This window comes from Gigantopelta aegis, chromosome 3, assembly GCF_016097555.1.
Source record: "Gigantopelta aegis isolate Gae_Host chromosome 3, Gae_host_genome, whole genome shotgun sequence".
NCBI lineage: Eukaryota > Metazoa > Mollusca > Gastropoda > Neomphalida > Peltospiridae > Gigantopelta > Gigantopelta aegis.
Genome location: NC_054701.1, coordinates 44,006,945 through 44,028,452, shown reverse-complemented (window position 1 = coordinate 44,028,452; position 21,508 = coordinate 44,006,945). Strand labels below are relative to the sequence as shown.

At 35.9% G+C, this 21,508-nt stretch overlaps 1 protein-coding gene across 4 annotated transcripts in view; it reads left to right on the top strand.

The window, feature by feature from the left end:
• Positions 1-1,381: 1,381 nt before the first annotated feature.
• LOC121368095 (protein bicaudal D-like) overlaps positions 1,382-21,508 on the top strand; it is a 34,303-nt gene continuing 14,176 nt past the window's right edge. For 2 of the 4 annotated variants that reach the window (XR_005957475.1, XM_041492654.1), the window contains exons 1-3: positions 1,382-1,697; positions 16,963-18,228; positions 19,158-20,212. Coding sequence is in view for 3 of the 4 variants with exons in the window: in XM_041492654.1 (XP_041348588.1) it covers positions 1,482-1,697; positions 16,963-18,228; positions 19,158-20,180 (2,505 nt within the window). In the remaining variant the exon portion in view is untranslated. The remainder of the gene's footprint in view (positions 1,698-16,962; positions 18,229-19,157; positions 20,213-21,508) is intronic. The other 2 variants (XM_041492655.1, XM_041492652.1) reach the window with 1 other exon arrangement.

Sequence of the window (21,508 nt, the reverse complement as noted above, 5' to 3'; positions counted from 1 at the left end):
ACTTAGTTTGTTAATTAATATATTAAAGGTATGTGGCCCTGATACAATAGTGTGATATTTCTATCTAAACTTAATTTGTTAATTAATCTGTTCTAATGGTGTACTATTTATATCTAAACTTAGTTTGTTAATTAATATATTAAAGGTTGTTGATTCTTCCAAATTTAAAGTTCATTTTTCTAAGATTATATGTTGATCTTTCCAAGATTAAAGTTGATTTTTCCAAGTTTAAAGTTGATTTTTCCAAGTTTAAATGTTGGAAAATATAATTATTTTATTGTGTGTAGTGGCATCTTTCCAAACTTGTATGTTGATCTTTTCAAGATTAAAGTTGATTTTTCCAAGATTAAACTTGATTTTTTCCAAGATTAAAATTGATTTTTCCAAGTTTAAAGTTGATTTTTACACGATTACACTTGATTTTTCCAAGTTTAAATGTTGGAAAATATAATTCTTTTAGTGTGTGTGATGGCACCAATACGCTTCCGTAGTAAATAATTATATAATATTATTGATTAAGTAGACTGTCCCATCTAAAATCACAGAACAGACTAATTACGTCTCTTGGTTAACATGGGTGGTCGTTTTTTATCGAACGTACCATTAGTCCTAATAGTATGCTTTTCTTTTTCTTTTTTTGCTTTTTTGGGGGGCATTTTTAGAGAAAAATACTATAACCCCATTTCGTTCTGTTAATGCAAATTGAAATATATTTAGTTAAATAGTTTATTATATTAGCAAGTCATTTATGTTGTTTTACAACTCAGGTTGGTATTAGCGAAGCGCCTTGTTGTAAATTACTGCGTTTGTTTACACTGTGCATACAGGAGTTGGTAGGAGCTGACGTTACTTCCTTATACGCTAGAGTACCGGACACGACGAAAAAGAAATAAAATGGCTACCCCCAGTTAGCAGGATTAATCACGGGTTTTTTTTTTATTAATTCTAAAATTACGCGTTTTCATTTCAGTGTCAGTATGTGTTGGTGGTCCGAGTATGCATCTTTCCAACACATATATGGCTCATATTTAACTTTACTTCCCATTTAAGCTCAAAGTACATGCTTAAATAATAGCCCCATAATTCTTTTCTGACAGTATACACCTGTAGATTTCTTTTCTTTCTTTATCTAGAGTAGTGTCCCTTAGTTTACTATGTAATACACATAGAAACATTGTTATATTGTATTAACGTATATGTTACATTGTAAAACAATTTAGTAACAATGAAACAATATTATGATTTAAAATAAGAGTTTGATTTAACATTTTTACTTATTTATTTAAATATTTATTAAAATTATTCCCTATAGGCTACAGCAGACGACAAAACAGTCTGGCATAAAGGTCACGTGGTGTATTGGCATAGCTGCATAATTTAGTGAAGACATGGCGGCCGGATGGTGATGAAAGCGTTACAGAAATTAAAGTTTTTATGAAGATTTTCGCGTCTTAAGGGTCTTCCACCCTCTGGCCAGCACCATGTCTGACCCTGCTAGCCCAGATGCTTCTTTGGAAGACCTCAGAAAAGAGCTGATTCGTCTTCAAAATGAGTTGGCCGAAACGACAAACGAGAAATTGCAGGCTGCGGAATATGGTTTGGTTGTTCTGGAAGAAAAAGAACGAATTCAGCAACAGTTGGAGGAAACAGAGGCTCATTATTATAACGTGAAGGCAGAATTGGAGTGTGCCAAAGAGGTGAATATATTCAAGATTTTAATTTCTTATCATATCGCTTAGTTCAATACTATGAGTCATATGACTCATCTCATACTATCAAAAGTCGTGGTATTTGTTAACTAAATTAGTTATTTTTATACTATGCCTAGATGCTATTTTCTTTTATATTAGTTATTTTCACATGTTAGGTATTTTACAGTCTTCACCATGAGCAATATCAAGGCAGCTAAAGATCATTCTGAAAAGGGACTAAGGTAGTGCAGGTTGCACATTAAGTCAATACTTTTTTTTAATGTGCAAGGCAAGTTGCTTCCCTCTATTTAGCAAATTTAAAATGGTGTGGACAGTTTTGAAGGTTGTCGTTTGAGGAATTATTTTGTTAATAATGACGCCAGTACTTCGATTAGGATTTAATGAGTACGGTAGGTTATACATTTTTGATTTGTGTGTCCATTTGTTGCACTATTTTAGTTGAGAAAGGGTTGAAGCATGATGCCACAAGTTTTGAATACCAGCTATATATAGGGTAATGTAAAAAATTTTAGACATAGAAAGAACGACACTTTCCATGTTCATTTGGACTATGGGCTGAGGGAGTAACAGGGCTCGACCTTAGCGGTAGCCCAAGGTATTTTAGCTACCGATGTCTCACTCAGACTACAAGTTGTCTGAACCCAGTAGTCCGCTAGGATACCAAATCTTTTGGCATGTCCAGTCACTCCACAATCAACAAGACGTGTAAATCATCGGTAACCAGTCAATTCGTACCATAGTCATTTCATACTAAATTTTACCATTTCGTATCCAAGTCATTTCGTACCATGGTTATTTGGTCATTTTGTACCATGGTTATTTCGTACTATGTCTGTTTGGTCATTTCGTACCTCAATCATTTATTGTGCAGCTTAGTTGACTGATAGATAGTAAAATGTAAAATTACTGATTTAAAAAATAAACATTAGCCTAATGCAGCTATATTGAAGCCCCACCCTTAAGAAAGAAAGAAAGAAACAAATAACAAGAAAAAGATGATATATTATTCAATCTCTGTTAAAATAACCAATATTGGGTCCCCCTTGGTTGAACCATTTAAATAGTTGCTAGTCAAACTCTCAAAACAGCTAGTACATAATATAGTAATTTATATCTGCATGGTCTAATACATGTAATGTATACATATTCATGTAGCATTACAAAACATCATATGATGGTGGCATGTTGATGAATGCAAAACGGGTCCTAAGTAAGTAAATTGTATCACATTGTGTTGTATATTTTGTTAAATATAATGCCATCTTTTACAATATTTAGTGATGTATATTACCTAGATTATATTTGAATGGCTTTGATGAACGATTCCTAATGCAGATTCCTAATGCCAGCATAGGGCTCAAACTTTTAAAAATGTGCCACTCACAGCAATAATAATAAAAAAGCTATGGGTGAAACAGCTTTTAAGTGTTCAAATAAACATGACTGAAAGGTTAGTTTGCTGTATGCAGAACAACATTTGTAAATATAATATATATTTAAATACTAGCAGATAATGTATGTACACCAGGTGTACAGGGAACATTTTGTTCAGTATTGCATCACAATTCTAAACCATTAAATAGCTGTTGCTACTCAATTTCTAACTGATCACCAACTGCCGCTAAAATTTGTAAACAAAATGTTGCCTGGTGTATATATACATTTTGCCATCGTTGAAAAACTTTACTGATGGCAGTAAGTTTTATCCAGTGGCACAATTTAACTTTTATTTTTAAGTGCCATCAGTGAAACCTCTGACCTATGTCAGTTTATATCTCAATAACAGCACTTGTTATTAAGTTCAGCCCTGCCAACCTACATAACATGTACTGATGTAGATTGAGTCGTTGAAGTCTTACTCAACAGGTTTTCAGTTAGCTGTAGTTAGTGGTAATACATGTATTACTTAACACGTTAAGTTGAAACCTGCATATGTATCCACATGCATTTGTACGATCTACCATAAACATTGGAAAATTGCATGACACTTTTTATGTCTTGCTCTCATGATCATGTTAGCAATATAACATGTTGCATACATGTATGTATGTCACATTATTGTGTGTTGCTGTTCGTGAACTATGCTGATGACAGCAATAAATGTCACTGGGTGCGATTATCCCCATTAAACCATGTATTTATGGTTGTGATGTACATGTGTGTGGGTCTTTATAGCATTCTTAAATCTTAGATCGCTGACCTCAGATGATGACATTAGATGTACCTGCGTATTATATATGTACAGGTACATATATAGTAAGACATGCAGAGGGATTGTTTTGTAGTATATTTTATGATACTGCTGGGAGAAAGTATATAGTCCATTTATTTTGCACATGTATGGAGATATGGAGGTTGGTTGAGAGGGTGTTTAAAATGACTGCCTTTGTGACCAAGTATGCGTTTTATGAATTTGATGGTACAGTACTTACATGCGTGGGTGTACGTCATCATGTTTGATGAATTTACTTTTAAAGTCTGGGTATTCAGTGCACTGACCTGGAATTTCTACCATTCATGTATATGTAGGACACATACGTGAGCTGCATATATATACCTCACAGGTCACTACTGCATACAGGTACATTAACAAATAACTACATGTGCATCCACATACAGGTACTGATGTACATTACATGCATTAAAAGGAAACATTTTAATTTATTAAAACTCAAAACTTCCATCAAGGGATTGAGAATGAGACATGAAGAGATGCATTAATTTTTAACAGTAAGCTAACTTTTGTCTCCAATCACCTGGCACTTTAATGTTGGGTAAGGTCAAGTTAATGGTTGATTAGCTACAGGTAGTTAATTTTAATGGTTACATTTCCAGTCTTTCCTTGACCATTTTGGCTTAAAGACACCATTCTGGTACCAACCATGGAGTTTTTAATTCTTCACGGCACATTTTGGCTTAAAGACACCATTCTGGTATCAACCATGGAGTTTTTAATTCTTCACGGCACATTTTGGCTTAAAGACACCATTCTGGTACCAACCATGGAGTTTTTAATTCTTCACGGCACATTTTGGCTTAAAGACACCATTCTGGTACCAACCATGGAGTTTTTAATTCTTCACGGCACATTTTGGCTTAAAGACACCATTCTGGTACCAACCATGGAGTTTTTAATTCTTCACGGCACATTTTGGCCTTGGACATATTCATGGGGTTTTTTTTTTTTCAATGGCAGCTTTTTTGTTGTTGTGGACATTTCCTTAATTGCAAGGGTTGTGATGCCTGTTGTTTATAATTTGATAGGCATGTATGTATCCCAGGTGATGTGAAGATATATGATATTAAGATCTTACTTGTCAAAATAACTGATGATCACCAACCCTGAAATTGTGGTGTCAGATTATTAACCAGCTGAAACATTTGGTGTTGCTGATAGGATCAAGTGTAACCCAAACAGTATAGCTTACAGGCACTACATGTGCATGTACACATATACAAAATAAAGTTAAGTTTGTTTTGTGTAGCAACACCACTAGAGTACACTGATATATTGACCATCAGCTATTGGATGTCAACATTTGGTAATGTTTGGCATGTGTGTCTTTGAGAAAACATGCTACATTTTTCCATTTAGCAGCTAGAGATATTTTATATGCACTTTCCCATTGACAAGACAGCACATACCATGGCTTTTAATATACATGTGACTGAGTCATGGGGCACTGTTTGGGATGGAAGAAAGCCAAATCAAAAAATAGGCCCACTGAGGTGGTTTGATCCTACAGCGCAAGCACCTTAGGGGAGCTCTCAAACAACTGACCAAATAAAGCAGAATTTGGAGGTTGAGGGGTGGAATGTAAGCCAAGTGGTAAGGCGCTCACTTGATGCGCAGTCAGTTTGGGATCGATCCTTATCGCTGGGCCCATTGGGCTATTTCATGTTCGATCCAGTGCACCACAACTGGTGTATCAAAGGCTGTGGTGTGTGCTGTCCTGTCTAATTGGGAAAATGTAACAGGTTTCATCTCTAAGACTATGTCTAAATTACCAAATGTTTGACATCCAATAGCCAACAATTAGTGTGATCTAGTGGTGATGTTAATGTTTTCGGAGGTTGAAATTTGGTTTCTCTCTCTCTCTCTCTCTCTCTCTCTCTCTCTCTCTCTCTCTCTCTCTCTCTCTCTCTCTCTCTCTCTCTCTCTCTCTCTCTCTCTCCCTCTCTCCCCCCCCCCCCCTCATCTTTGTCTCTCAGTGTGTATGTCTGTACATGATTAAATTTAGTCAGATATAACAAGTAAATTATCTGAACACATTTACCTGTACTGAAGACTGTTTGCCATCCTGTGTTGTGTGTGTTCATGTTTTGGTTGAAAACCCAACCTGTTAAAACAGTTCTGACTTCTGTGTAAACACATTTGGTTCCACTAGCAGTGTTAATAACATTGATATGTGCTTGTATATAGATCTACCAAGTTGAGATTTGACAATAAGATGGGAATCATGTTTCATAACCTCTGGGATAACTGGCTCCTGTTGAAGGATATGTGATGTGTACATTGCATTGTCAGTCTGTACCAAAGTATAACAAGCTGATCAAGCTATGTATTTATGGGGCCTACTTACATGTGTACATTCAGAGTTGTTCTGGAAATCATTTTATAGGAAAAGGGTATGGTGGAGATATATCTTTGTTGGAATAATGTATATTTTTTAAATGTTATTACTCAAATAATTTAACATTCACAACTCAAAGCAAAATATATAAAATTTTGTACAAAGTAAGCAATGTATTACACCTGCCATGCATTATAAAAATGGTATTTTCTGGTAGAATCCTCTTTTCCCCAACCACCATAAAAATATGTTTTAAGATATACATTGTGTATACATGTATGAGTATTTTAGATTGGGAGGGGGGAACCTACTATTGGGGGAGTCAACCCACACTATGTATGTATGTATGTATATATGTATGATTTTATAAAATTTAACAGTAAAAAAAAAGAAAACAATATATGATTGGTTAAATTAGCCTCTGTGCAACTGCCCCCACCCCCCACCCCCCACACTACATCACTGGTATAAGCATGTTCAGTTAGAACTGTCAATTTCAACCATATATACAAAATCAGTTGGATACTGCTTCAGTTAATGAATATCATCCATAATGCTGTTCAACCAATTCCCAAGACCAAACTTAACTGTGCTTGTCTATTAATTTTGTAGTTACATTATATCTTAGTCATGTTATACATAGATACATGTATGTTAGAAAGTTGATGGCAGTTTGCCATGGCCGACTACATGTGTGTGTGTGTGTGTGTGTGTGCATTAATTGTGATGCATAGTCATGTCAACACTAATAAGGAAAGACTGCACCTACAAGTTGAATTGTAGTGGTTATTGTATCATTGTTTTGCTAAATAGTGTAGGGGTAATTTGAAATATCTCATACATATAGTAACATAGTCACAGATCTAGCATTGTACCTTTTTATTGACTGGTAGTAAAAACAAGTAGTGTGGGTGTTTGATCTTAAATCCTGCTTACATGTAGTCATGCATCAAAACCTTGTTTGGGCTGTTAGCTTTTTTGGGTCCATCCTTGATCAGTAAAGCTTGGGTTGTAGGATAGAACCCCTTGGTGGAACCTTTTTCCCCTCCACATCCCAGTCAGTACCCAGGGGACAATATTTCAAAGTTTCAGTTAACAGGAACTGTTCACTTGTGTGTGTGACAGACAGACAGACAGGCAGGCAGAGAGAGAGAAAGAAAGAAAGGTTAATCAAACTTTTTAAGACTTGACAACCGCTAGACAGCGCTATCATCTTATGTGCATTTGTAAGTATTACAACTTAGGCTAGACACTATGAAATGAACTTGTCAATGTACAGTACCATTGGTAGACTTACACACTTAATAATGACCTGATGATGTAATTGTCAAATATTTCGTGGTTGAGAAAGTTGATTCATGACAACACTGTATGCTTTTTGATGAGAATGCAAGTGAATATTTTATTATGGCAGGATACTAGTAGCAACAAATGGGACAGGGCAGCACTTGATGGGGAAGAGTGCTGCACCTTTCTCTTTATTGCAAGCTTTACATTTTGATGTGACAGTAGAGCTGGTAACATACATGTATAGGTGCATTTAACATGTTTGCCAGGGCTTCTAGTTTATGGTAACCCCACTCCTATGGCTAGTGATATTCAATGTTGGGCTAGTTAATAACTACTGTTGCCATGCCTAATGGCTAGTGAGTTGTTTTTGGGTCAAATGTTGCAGTTAAGTCTATTTTGTAAATATATGACTATCCTGCCCCCAGCCCAAGTGTTAGTGTTTTAAGCTCTATCTCCCTATTAGATGACATTTCAGATTATTACCATTAATAAGTAAAATTGTATCAACTTAAAGTAAAGTAGGGCTACTGAATTTTGAGTCGTGGCTAGTAAATTTAATCACTGATCCCTGAAATCACTGAAAAATTCTAGAAGCCCTGTGTTTGTACATGCACTCTCCCACCCATTTGCGTGCAGGTACTACATGTATGTATGTGTACTGTACATAACATTTTCTGTAAATTGCACTACGCATGTTTTAAATTATTATTAAAAACTTTCTGCCACTTACATGTATAAATGTGTAGATGTTAACTTATTTACCCTGCTGATATAACTTACGGTATACTTAACAAAATTAATTAGGAGCCAGCAAATATTTTTTGCCTCTTTTATATGATATAAACTAAATATTACAGCTTCTTCCTTTGCAATGTGTTAACATTGTGGCATTTTATTAAACTTATTGGTTTGAACAATAATTTAGAGCATACAAAATAACAAGAATCGTTACGACTCCTAACCGAATGCACATTTTTAACCCCTGTAATTAAGAAAATGTTCATGGCAAAAAAACATTCCTTGAAAAAAGTCAAATATAGCCCACAGCAGAAAAAGGTGCTGTGGAGAATGAATAACTCCACGGCTTTGTCGTGGGCAATTGCAGCGGTTGCATTTCGTTACTTTTCATAAATGCACAAAAAACCTGCCATACATCTGTGTGTGCAAGATTTGTTCATGTATCAATACTATCATGGGTCCGATTTTACTGAAACAGTGTTTAGAAATCATCTGTGATGATGACTTATTAAAATAATATAACACTAGCAAAGAATTATCCAGAAGTCTTCTTGCCTTTAATTAATTTTGTTGAGTGTAAATAAAATATGCAAAAGCAATTACTAATTAGTGCCAGTGTTTGTAGAGGGATATTTTATTCAAAAGAACCAAATTAATTTTACATTGACAGGACATAAATTTAATTACTAGTAAGCTGCCATTACTAGTAAGCTGCCATTTGCTGCATACAAGATTAATATATAGAATATGTTTACAAATTAATTCATTAAACAGTTGACAACCACTTGATCAGGTAGACTTAAACCATAGATATAAGTACTTAACTAGGGATTTGCAAAGCTATCTCAACGCTACACAATCAGTAAACCAGTGTAGTCTATAATGTCACTGTAGCGCATACCATAGTGATGTCATAGCCTACAATGCTTTTACAATTTTCTAGCACTAAGATGTCTTAGAAAATATGGGACCTGGTTATTTTTTATATTGCTGCTTATTTAAAGCTGTTAATAATTATATAAATTTAAAGGCATGGGCCATAATTGCCTGTATTAGGAAACTGTGTAAAATATTTATAACTCCAAAGTAGAAATCTTTAAAGCAAAATGTACACATGAATTATATAGTGTGTTTTAAATAAAAAGTGTTTCTTTTTATTTGGCTGTAAAGAATGAATTCTGCCAAAGATATTAATAAAAATTAACAATATTTCAAACATTAACAACACATTATCTATTTTGCAGCTAAGAGCTTAAACATAATGCACATATGTACATGTATGTCCAAATAAAAAATATATTAAATGACTTACAAAATATGATATGCTTGAGAGGAGAGTGATATGTTTCACTGGCTTGAAATGTCAAATGTGAAGGACTATGTCACAATCAGTAGGAGGCTGTTTGTTATCTTTTAAAAAAAAAAATACATGGTTATAATTTTAAAAAATAGGCCATATATTTGTGTGTACTGGTTGTCAGCATGAAAAGTAGGCATCAATGGTGGCTGCATAGCAGGGCACAATATTTCACGAGAACCATTGTTCTGTTCGCGTGTCGGTTACGCAATTTTAAAATCACGAGAACTGCCAATCGGTTACATGGTGAACTATTACATTCTAAAATTTAAAGTACCATATATCAGTAATGAAAGAAAAAATCTGTTAGTTTTTAAGTACATTTGAATCACTAATGTAGGACAGAACCGTAGTTCAAGTGTTTTAGGATTAGGTAGACCTAACTTATAGGTTACGAGAACTATATTCACGTAAACGAACAATCGGTTACCTAAGTCAAACTCACGTGAACTGACTTCCGGTTACCTAAGATTTTTAATTATTGTCCCCTGCATAGAGTCACCAAAATCATACCCTGTCGCCTGTACTACATACTATGGTGAGGGTAGCATACATGTACATGCATTTGTCAGGGCGTAACAGACATACATACACACACACACTCTCAACACATTATATTCTGTTTTTTCCAATATATTTTTTAGGGGAGCATGACTATACCTCATTCGCCAGTTCAGACCACCAATCCACCCACCCCTGCTAAAATATTTGCACCCACACACACCTGCTTCTACATGTATTAGTAGTATAGTACTAATGTACACTTTTGTGGGGTAGCATACATGCATTTGTCAGGGCTTACACCTTTAGCTTGTAATGTGTTAGAAATGTCTTTTATGTACAGGTGGTTGCTGTGCAAATTTCCCCAATATCTGTTTCAGGTATCTATTTGTTTCTAAATTGAAGTACATTAACTGGTTGAACATGTACCAGTATGTATTTCCTAGTTATACTTAGTTACGTTTCTTCTCAATTCAGAGTACCGGTAGGCCTACAGGTATTCCTGCTTGCTTTTATTTTTGGTCTTAATTATTGTTGTACTTAGCAAACTTTCAATCCCATAGCCATGTGGTGAGAACCTGTTATACCTGATAAAAAAAACTAACAAAGGACAGACTAATTGAACAAGTTACTGCCTGTGGATTAAAGGGTGTGTGTTGGTTCTGCTCTAGTTTACTCGGTAAACGTGGGTGTTAAGCGTCTCACAAAATTATTTAAACTTTTATGATCATACAAAAGGATAATGTATGCCTGTGAGTAGGAATCACAACTATTGCTTTTCTTCTCATTTCTTTTTTTTTCTCTCTTTATTTTTTTATTTTTCAAGTTTCATGGGAACATCCAATAGAAAGTTATTTTTACCTCTTTTGACTGGCTTAGTGGCTACATTGAGTATGTCTTAATAAGTTAGCATTGGCATTTTTATGTCCCTTTTTTTCATCCCACAATCATCCACCTTTTGTAACATGCAATATATCTGTACCTCTTATAACCCACTGTGTCGAGTTATATCTTAATACGTTTAACTTGACGTTTTCATGTCGTGGAAGTGTTAATTATATTTTTATACTAAAATGCAATCTTAATTGATTATGCTACATGTACATTTTGAATAACAGTGATTTAGAATGACTTTCCCACAGACAGGAGGGCACTTACACTTATCATGGAACACTGGTTGGAGTAGATGTTGACGTGGGAATTGGTCATACCTGTATCATTTATCAAACCAAACAGTACTTCCAGTCGGTGCATATCATGTTCTGTTAAAAGTGAAAGTACATTTACAGTCCAACCTGTTTAATAGGTCAACTGTATTAATAAGAAAGTTGTTTCAAAACTTAACTCATACTGTTCTTGTTCAATTAACTGGTACTGCATTGTACATAGGTTTCACAAATCTATGCAAAAAAATAAAAAAACATGTTGCAAGCATCCGTTGATGGTATTAAGTAATGCACCCTTCTCATTGGTTAATTGATCTCATCGTTTAGGAGATAGACTTGCATTGCCTCCTTTTGATTACCTCACTCTGTAAGCAGTGCAGTACATAGCATCACCTGATGCGTGGTCGGTCTAGGATCGATCCCCATCGATGGACCCATTGGACTATTTCTAATCCAGCCAGTGCACCACGACTAGTATATCAAAGGTCATGGTATGTGCTATCCTGTCTGTGGGATGGTGCATATAAAAGATTCCTTGCTACTAATGGAAAAATGTAGCGGGTTTCCTCTCTATGACTGTGTTAAAATTACCATATGTTTAATATCCAATAGCTGATGATATCAATGTGCTGTGGTGGTGTCGTTAAACATAACAAACTTTATTTTATTTATCGTTGTTTTAGGAGGTAAACTACTGTTGCCACTTTCTGCAGTACGTGACATCACATAATATGTAACTGCATGCATTCGTTCTCGTGAAGTAATATTAAATTACATCAGCTGAGAAGGTGCAATGTCACGGTTTACAAAATCAAATTCAGTGAATTTTATAATAATTATACTAAAATAAGACCAATTAAACTAGAAACTATTTCTGCTACTCATCCTTTTGTAGATTTTTTTTTTTTTGACACTTGATCATCAAGAAAATCAACCCTTGAAGCTTGATTTTCTTGACTCGTAATTGTGAATTTGGTAGTTACTTTTGCACATTCATATGTAAGTGTAACTTTATGACTGAAAGGCTATTTTTATAATTACAATCAGTGCATGTAATACTGTTTGAAATAAACAAAAATATTAATCCGTAACATTAGTTTTGTTTACAAAGCATAACAATACAATAATATTGTCAGACTGTTTAAAGATGTGATTTGAAATGCAAAGATTTCAGTCATCTTAATCCTCAGCTGGGCACTGCATACAGTACATGTCAATACTGCTATATTCAGCCACAGATGTAATTATGCGATCATTGATCAAAACACGGCACAGCTCCAGCTAGGCTTGCCTATTCATAGAATCAATATTTACCCATTTTTATTATTAGACAACCTGTGCAAGTCATCTTCGGCTGTGAAGGTCTGTAGCTGTAAACACTTGTGGCATTTTAGGCAGAATGTATGGCGAAGGTGTTTTTATTAGGGATGATCCAAAATTGATTACATGGGGAGGGGGAACTCCTGTAATAATTACACATGCTCAATACATATACACATGTATGTATATTATGCATTTAACAGGGTTATTTTTGCAGTTGCATACATGGTTTAAATAAAATTTTAATCTGTGGGTGTTGGTATACATTAAAAAAAAAATTCCCTACCTTTTACATCCACCCACCTACCCTGTGATCAGTTCTGGAACAGCCCTAACAGTGAACTTATTGCAAGGTACATTGTGTGTACATGAGCTGACTCATATTGACAAGTACACTCATCTCTTTGGCTGAGTGAATAATCAGGGCACATATTTAGCCCTGTATCTCGTGGTGTTGGCCTGTGGTATACCAGCTGTGCACTGATCACACACCGAACAACATTTAAAATGTTATACCACAGTGTATAATACAAAGAGGTGCACACGTTAATATGCCAGCCCATATCCACTAAGAAAAGTATGAATAGTGCTACAATCAGCTATGGGGCAGGATGTATCCCAGTGATAAAGCATTTGCTTGATGTGCAGTCAGTCTAGGATCGATCCCCATTGGTGGGCCCATTGGACTATTTCTCGTTCCAGCCAGTGCTTCACAACTGGTGTACTATTGGCCATGGTATATACTATCCTGTCTGTGAGATAGTGCATAAAAAAGATCCCTTTGTGCTAATTAATCAAAAAGAGTAGTCCATTGAGTGGGGACAGCAGGTTTACTCTCTAATTATCTCTGTGATCCTTAACCATATGTCTGACACAATGTAACCATAATTTAAATGTGTTGACTTTGTGGTTAAATAAAACACTTCTTTCTTTCTTTCTTTTCTTTCCGTGAGGAAAGTCCAGGTGACCTGAAGATTTACTCTTCTGAAATTATGTTAGGCTAGCAATCACATGAAGTTTCAAATGAAATATATCAGTAATATTATTTCACGGTGATTCATTTGTAGCTCACCTAAAATATTCTAGATGAGGGGTGTGTGTGTGTGTGTGTGTGTGTGTGTGATTAACAGCACACACTGTGCAATATACATGTATTGTACTACTGTCTTAAATTTGTACAAAAACAAGAAAGTGCATTAAGTTTATTCCTAGTTTGTTTCATATTATTACATTCAAGGTTTTGTAACAAACATTGCTGAAACATTCAGTAGGGTTTCCCTTCGTTTCTTTGAAGAGAAAAATGTGCTTTATGTACATACATATATGCACCATTATTTATCAGGAAATGACGGTGAAAAGAAAAAATGTGGGTGTATTTTTAACTGTAATACTTTTCTAAACATAAAAAGAAATTCAGACTATCTGAACCAGGAAATAGTAATTTAATTGTGTATATATAGGTCTAGCTGTAGGTTAGCAGAACATGTCAGATTTTCAAGTTTAAAAAAAAACATTTAAAAAAAAAGTTTCACTATGAGAATTATTTCACCAAATTAAAATAAAATTTACCAATAGTTTTTAAATTTTGCGTAATGACAAGCCTGGCATGTATCACTGCATGTATATACAGTCAAATCCACGTTATTGCATATCGTTTTATAGCATAAATCAGTTATTTGCATATTATTTGGCGGCACAGAACCATTTAGCATTAAATCAATACAAATTATGTTGCATATTTGAATAGCTTTATAAAGACAAACATCGGTTAATTGCATACAAAAACCACTATACTGAATACCAAAAAAAACCGTTACATTTAGTTTATAATCAGACTATAGTCCGTCTCACAAGGAACACCTTTTAGTCATGCTATGACATTTACTACAAGTTATTTATTTCTGAGCCAATTAATTTATAAATTGCATACAAAAATAGTATTGTTTTGTTACTTCCAAAACACTTTCACTTTTTTTTATGTCAAATCAAACTGAAATTATTTACAAAAAAAACGTATTTATAAAATGATGTGATGGACTATAGGGTTTTGAGATTAGAAACCCCCAATCAATTGTGAAATGATACACTGTATATCAACCCTGTAATTCTCCAGTATCACAAGATGTGTTGATCACTTCATAAAACACAACCTTTAATACTAGTATTACTACAGCTGAAAATTATATTTACGTTTCTTTAAGGGTTCCTCGCTCCAGCCAGTGCACCACGACTGGCATATCAAAGGCTGTGGTATGTACTACCTTGTCTGTGGGATGTGCATATAAAATATCCCTTGCTGCAAATAAAAAAAGTAGCCCTTGAAGTGACGACAGCAGGTTTTCTCTCTCAATATCTGTGTTGTCCGTAACTATATAACCGTAAATAAAATGTGTTGAGTGCATCGTTAAATAAAACATTTCCTTCCTTCTTTTTGGGGTTCAGTATATATTAACCAGACATGTTTGTAGAATGTGACATTATATCTGCACATTGGAATAACATAAACAGATCTCTGTGTACATTCTATATTGTGCAGTCAACTTCAATTGTGGTAACTGCTATAGTATATAAATTGCTGTAGATGTAGGTCAGCGGCTTTAGTGGTAGCAGTTTTCTGCTGCTGGTTAAAACATTATTACTGTCAGTTGAAGAGACAATTTTTTGTAAAAATTACTGGTTTACAATTGCTATAGGCAGGCTTAAAATTGCCATACATGTAGGTGAGCCTTTGGCAAAAACCTTTCAGAATTATTAATATTCACATATTCATATATTATTACACATTAGAGAAAAACTCAGATGATCCGTCATATGCTAGAATCTTTTAGAGGCTGTATTCTCTAGACATGAACCGGCCTCGGTGGCGTCGTGGCAGGCCATCGGTCTACAGGCTGGTAGGTAATGGGTTCGGATCCCAGTCGAGGCATGGGATTTTTAATCCAGATACTGACTCCAAACCCTGAGTGAGTGCTCCGCAAGGCTCAATGGGTAGGTGTAAACCACTTGCACTGACCAGTGATCCATAACTGGTTCAACAAAGGCCATGGTTTGTGCTATCCTGCCTGTGGGAAGCGCAAATAAAAGATCCCTTGCTGCTAATTGGAAGAGTAGCCCATGTAGTGGCGACAGCGGGTTTCCTCCTTCAAAATCTGTGTGGTCCTTAACCATATGTCTGACACCATATAACCGTAAATAAAATGTGTTGAGTGCATCGTTAAATAAAACATTTCCTTCTTTCTCTAGACATGAGGGCGGGATGTAGCTCAGTGGTACAGCTCTCGCTTGATGTGGGGTCAGTCTGGGATCGATCCCATTCGGTGGGCCTATTGGGCTATTTTTCGCTCCAGCCAGTGCACCACGACTGGTATATCAAACGCCATGGTATGTGTTATCCTGTCTGTGGGATGGTGCATATAAAAGATCCCTTGCTGTTAATTAAAAAGAGTAGCCCATGAAGTGGCGACAGCGGGTTTCCTCTCAAACTCTGTGTGGTCCTTAACCATATTTCTGACGCCACATAACCGTAAATAAAATGTGTTGAGTGCATCGTTAAATAAAACATTTCTTTCTTTTCTTTTACCTTGCTGATGATTGCTGCTTTATATATACTGATGGAAAGAAATAAAGGATCACACAGATAGCAACAAGAAATAATGACTGCATCAAAAATCAGTTGATATTGTCAGAAGCTGGCTGGGAACATATAGGCAGCACATTCAACACTACAGACATTCAATCCCTCATTACAACTTGGTGTGAAATACAGCCATTACTATGCTGGTAGTGAATTGAATTTGGTCTACAATTCAATGTGTTCCCTTATTTCCTTCCATCAGTATATAATATTACTGAAGGTTATATCAACAATCATCCAATAGTTGGTGTGTATTTTTGTGTTGGAATGTTAAACATTCATTCATTCAGTTTGTTCTTTTTCTGTCATCCCAACTAATTCCACATGACTGGTACATCAAAGGCTGTGGTATGTGCTGTCCTGTCTGTGGTAAAGAGCAAATTAAAGATCTCTTGATGCTCTTGTAGCAGAATATACATGTATGAGTGTTTTCACATTCTTTTACAACCAAGTGTAGCCAGTTTTAGATGTGCTGGGGTGACATTAAAATATTCTTTTCATTTATTTTCTTAATTTTAAAGTTGAAGACTACTTAATAAAGATGATCTCTTTAGCAGACTTGACTAATGGAGTTCCGGTAGTACAAAATCTGTGTCAAAATGTTTTACCATTATTTGTCCATCAAATACACTCATGTACTTAAATGTTTTTTCTTTACTTACCATTTCAGGCTTTGAACAAACATCAAATCACCTACAAGAGAGTAAACCAAAGTGGGATTCACAATGAGGAGGCGTTTCTTCAGGAGACCATATCGAGAGAAGAAGGGTACCGGGCCTCTATCAGTGACCTGGAAGCAGAACTCAAGGCCACCAAACAAGAACTGGACAGGCTGACGTCTGAAAATGCTCACCACAGCCAGTACGTAAGTGAACTGGTTCAGAACCTGGACTCCTGTCAGGCTCAGCGCCAACAGTTGAAGCACGAGATCAAGGAATACAAGATTCGCGAGAACAGGAACCTGACTGACTACGCTGAGCTGGAGGACGAGAATATCAGTCTACAGAAGCAGGTCTCGCAGCTGAAGCAGGCGCAGGTGGAGTTTGAGGCAATGAAGCATGAGGTGAAACGACTGCAGGAGGAAACAGAGGATCTCAACATGCAGTATGATGAGTCTCTGAATCTTAGGAAAATCACGGAAAAGACACTCGAGGATACAATATATGCCCTGCAGCAAGAGCGTGAACAAAAACATGCCCTGAAGAAGGAGCTGGACCAGAGATTAACACAGGAGTCTATGTTCAACCTCAGCAACTTGGCTCATTTCAGTGGTTTAAGTGAAGGATTGAACATCGGGAACAGTCACGAATCTCAGGACAGTGGAGCGGAAGAAGATGGTGATGTTCATGATCATCCAGCCCTCAAGAGGATTGAAGCAGACTTCACAAAACATGACAGTCAGACACCTCCATCTAAAGTGAGACCTAGCATGGTCAATGACCTCCTCAGTGAGATTCAGGTGACGGAGGTCCGGAAACTGGAACAGCTCCTGGAACAGAGTGAATCAGAAAAGAGTGAATTGCAGAAAGCTCTAGATGAAGCACAGAATCTCATAGAAGAGACTCAGAAGGACTTGGTGGAACAGAAGTTACGTGCCGACCAGCTGAAGGCACACATCAGTTCTATAGCCAACATCAATGATGCTGAACTTAATCAGGATGAATCCAGTGCTGGACAGGATGCTTTGCTGGATGAACAGATAGAAAATGAAACTGATCAAGACAAGAGAGCTTTGCTACAGCTCAGGAGGAATCTGTCCACCAATGAACAGAAATACACGACTGCCCTGAAAGAGATTACCAGTCTGCAGGCTGAGATTGGCCGACTTCAAGGCAGGAGTCATGGGGATCCTGCGGTGGAAGAGGCCCTGCAAGACTTCAGCATTAAGTGTCAGCAATACGAGGAGGCCATCAAGGACATAGAAAAGGATTTGAAGGTTGGTCTACATACATATTTAAGACTTGAAGGTTGGTCTACATACGTATTTAAGATTTTGCCCAGGATATACTTTTTAATTGTGCCAGGTTTTTTGGGGTTATTTTTAATTCTTAGTATCATTTTAGAATAATTTTAACAAAATATGTTAGCCAGATGTAAAAAAAAAAAACCTCAAATTTTAAGAATCATTTAGGCAAAATAGGTTAGCTAAGTATAAAATGTGTATCTCTGCACAATTATATACATTGTATCTATCTATCTATTGTATCATTGTATATATATTAGTGATTTCCCTAGAAATTAGGCAAGGCATGGTAGACCAAACACTTTTGTGGCATTTTCACCATTTTCGGGGCGGAAGTTTCATTAAAAAAAATTATTATAATTTTTTTTAAAATAAACATTAATGTAATTTATGTGCTTGCTTTAATAAATGAATGGCAAAAGATATAAAAGGCATATTTTATTAATTAATAATATCTTTTTGGGTGTTTTATAAAGGCAATTTTAGAATTAATTATTGAAAAAGGCTTGTTTAATCTCAGAGCAGCATGGCGCTGATTGAGGCAAGATGGTGCTAGACTACTGAGGCATGGTGCTGCACCATGCTAAAACAAGCTAGGGAAAACCTTTTATTTATATTTATATTTATATATATATATATATATATAAGAATCATATTGTTTTGTACCCTTGCACTGATTTGCAATTGTTTATGGGATAACAGCCTAACCATTTTATAAAGACTAGTCTTAACAATAAAAAATGAAATAATTTCTGATTTACAATTTATGTAACATAAAAAGAAGCTGTTGATTTTATTTCAACCGTGTTCAAATTTTGTAATTTAAATATTTGTCAATGTGTAATTAAAAAAGTTATTAAAGTGCATTAAAAAAAAAATTATTTGTGTTTGTGTCCAAATAGGTGATGACCCAGATTGCAGGAGATGCCCATGGCAGAATGAACAGTACACAGGATGAGTTGATCAAGGTAACCGAGGAGCTGGCCCAACTCTATCACCTTGTCTGTGAGTTCACCAATGAGACGCCCAGTCGAGTCATGCTTGAACATGCTAAGGCACTCACATCTAAAAGTTCTAGCAAGGAAAGCAGCGAGGAGCCAGAAGACAAGGTTTCAGGAGATGGTGAGGAGAATGTTATTCAAAATGGACATGAAGAAGACATTAAATCTATCAAAGACTCTGCCAAATCAAAAGTTTCGGGTAAAAAGACCAAAAAATCAAAGGATAAGGGTGCTATGGTGAATGGTGACTCCAAGGGCGATCCCACGTCTTGTGATAAACTGTCTGAAACTATTGGTGATCAGGTGAAGTACCTCAAACGGGCCGTCGACCACCTGATAGAGCTCTCCAAGCAGAAGCAGAACAATGTAAGTGAGACTGTTGATTCTCAGGAACTGCAGGAACAGGTTCTCAAACTGAAGGCCATGCTTTCGACCAAACGGGAGCAGATCGCTACCTTGCGAAGTGTTCTCAAAGCGAACAAATCTACTGCTGAAGTGGCCCTCGCCAACCTCAAACAGAAGTATGAGAATGAGAAGGTTATTGTAACAGAGACGATGATGAAATTGAGGAACGAACTCAAAGCTCTGAAAGAAGATGCTGCAACGTTTGCCTCACTGCGTGCAATGTTTGCACAGCGCTGCGACGAGTACGTTACCCAGTTGGATGAGCAGCAGCGTCAGTTGGCTGCAGCTGAGGAAGAGAAGAAAACACTGAACTCTCTCTTACGAATGGCAATTCAGCAGAAACTGGCTCTGACTCAACGACTGGAGGATCTAGAGTTTGACCGGGAACGACGGAACATGACGTCACGAAGACCTGGCCGTAGTAAAATGACATCCAAAGTAAGTCACCACACTCCCTCGGAAGAGTATGGTCAAAACAGGAGATATTACCAAAACTTCAGGCGAGATCGGGACTATTAAAACAGTAGGGATGGTTGTGGCTGCTTAACTGGGTAAGTCGGTACATACTGAGGCATGTAATGACTTTCATCTTGGGTATGGGCATCATATCATTGGGTAACCTATTTAACCTGAAAAAGCCAACACCAGTGTTCACAAAGATTTGTCATTCAAAAAAGGCATGTATAATAGTTAATAATTAATACAACAAACAAACTCTGCTTGGGTGTGATTTTAAAATGTACAAATATCTGTGAACACTGCTGTTGCCTTGTCATACCAAAGAATGTATTCCTATGATGTATAAAAGAAAATGAGAATATTTATGAACTCATTTTGTTTTGAATACATTAGGTTTTATTGAGAGAAAAAATCATCTGTGAAACAAATGGGCTCAGATACATGTAATGTTTCTAAAAATACGGAACAAATTCTATAGTTTTTCAACAATTTCCCTGGCCCCCCACAAAAAATGTTTTAAAAAACAATTAAAAACAATCACCATTAAAAAGAGAAATGACAAGGAAGTCCACCATTCTGAGGTATGACAGGTAGTGTTGGGGTAGACTAAACCCTCTAATACCCTTCTTTATAGTGAACGTAGCATACGAACTCTGCAGCCAGCCACTTCTATCTAAAACTGTCTAGCATACTCTTCTACAGGGAGAACCTACAGTTCATGTTGTCATTATTAGTGTGACGTTTGCCTGTGTTTTTACTTACAACTGTTTCAGAAATGATCACATACAGACTGGAGTGGATGGGCTGAAGGGATCAAAATTATTACAGTTAATGAGTTATTTAGTTTTCATTCTAGCCTTTATCCTCCCTTCAGAGTTATCATTTTTGGATTATACTAACAGTTGTAATGCAGTATTTATTGTGCTGGCTTTAGTTCTGTGTTTTCCATTAATGTGTTCTATTAATTCTTTTTCAGAGTTTATAATGTACCTCTTTTTATCTGTTATCAAGTTTCTTTTTTCATTATTGTGTTCATGTATTTTTGTTTAAATTAGAAAGTTTTTTAATTTGACATTTGTATTTTTTGTTATTGTATATATATTTTTCATTATCATGTTCATGCAGGCATTAATCTAGGATTGAAAAAGGAGAAGTGACTTCTTTTCCAAGAAGAAAGGCCAGTAGTTGATAAAAATTTATATTGGCAAAGAGAGAATAATGGTTTTTCGGGATGTTATCATAATGTTTCATCATGTTGCACAATCACTGAGAAAGATTCCGAATTGTACACTCAATCCCAGTCATAATATTTTGTTATCAAGTACTACTACTTTCGGAAATAAAATTTAAGCAGAATACTTGAATATTAAAAATCTGATAGTGTTTAG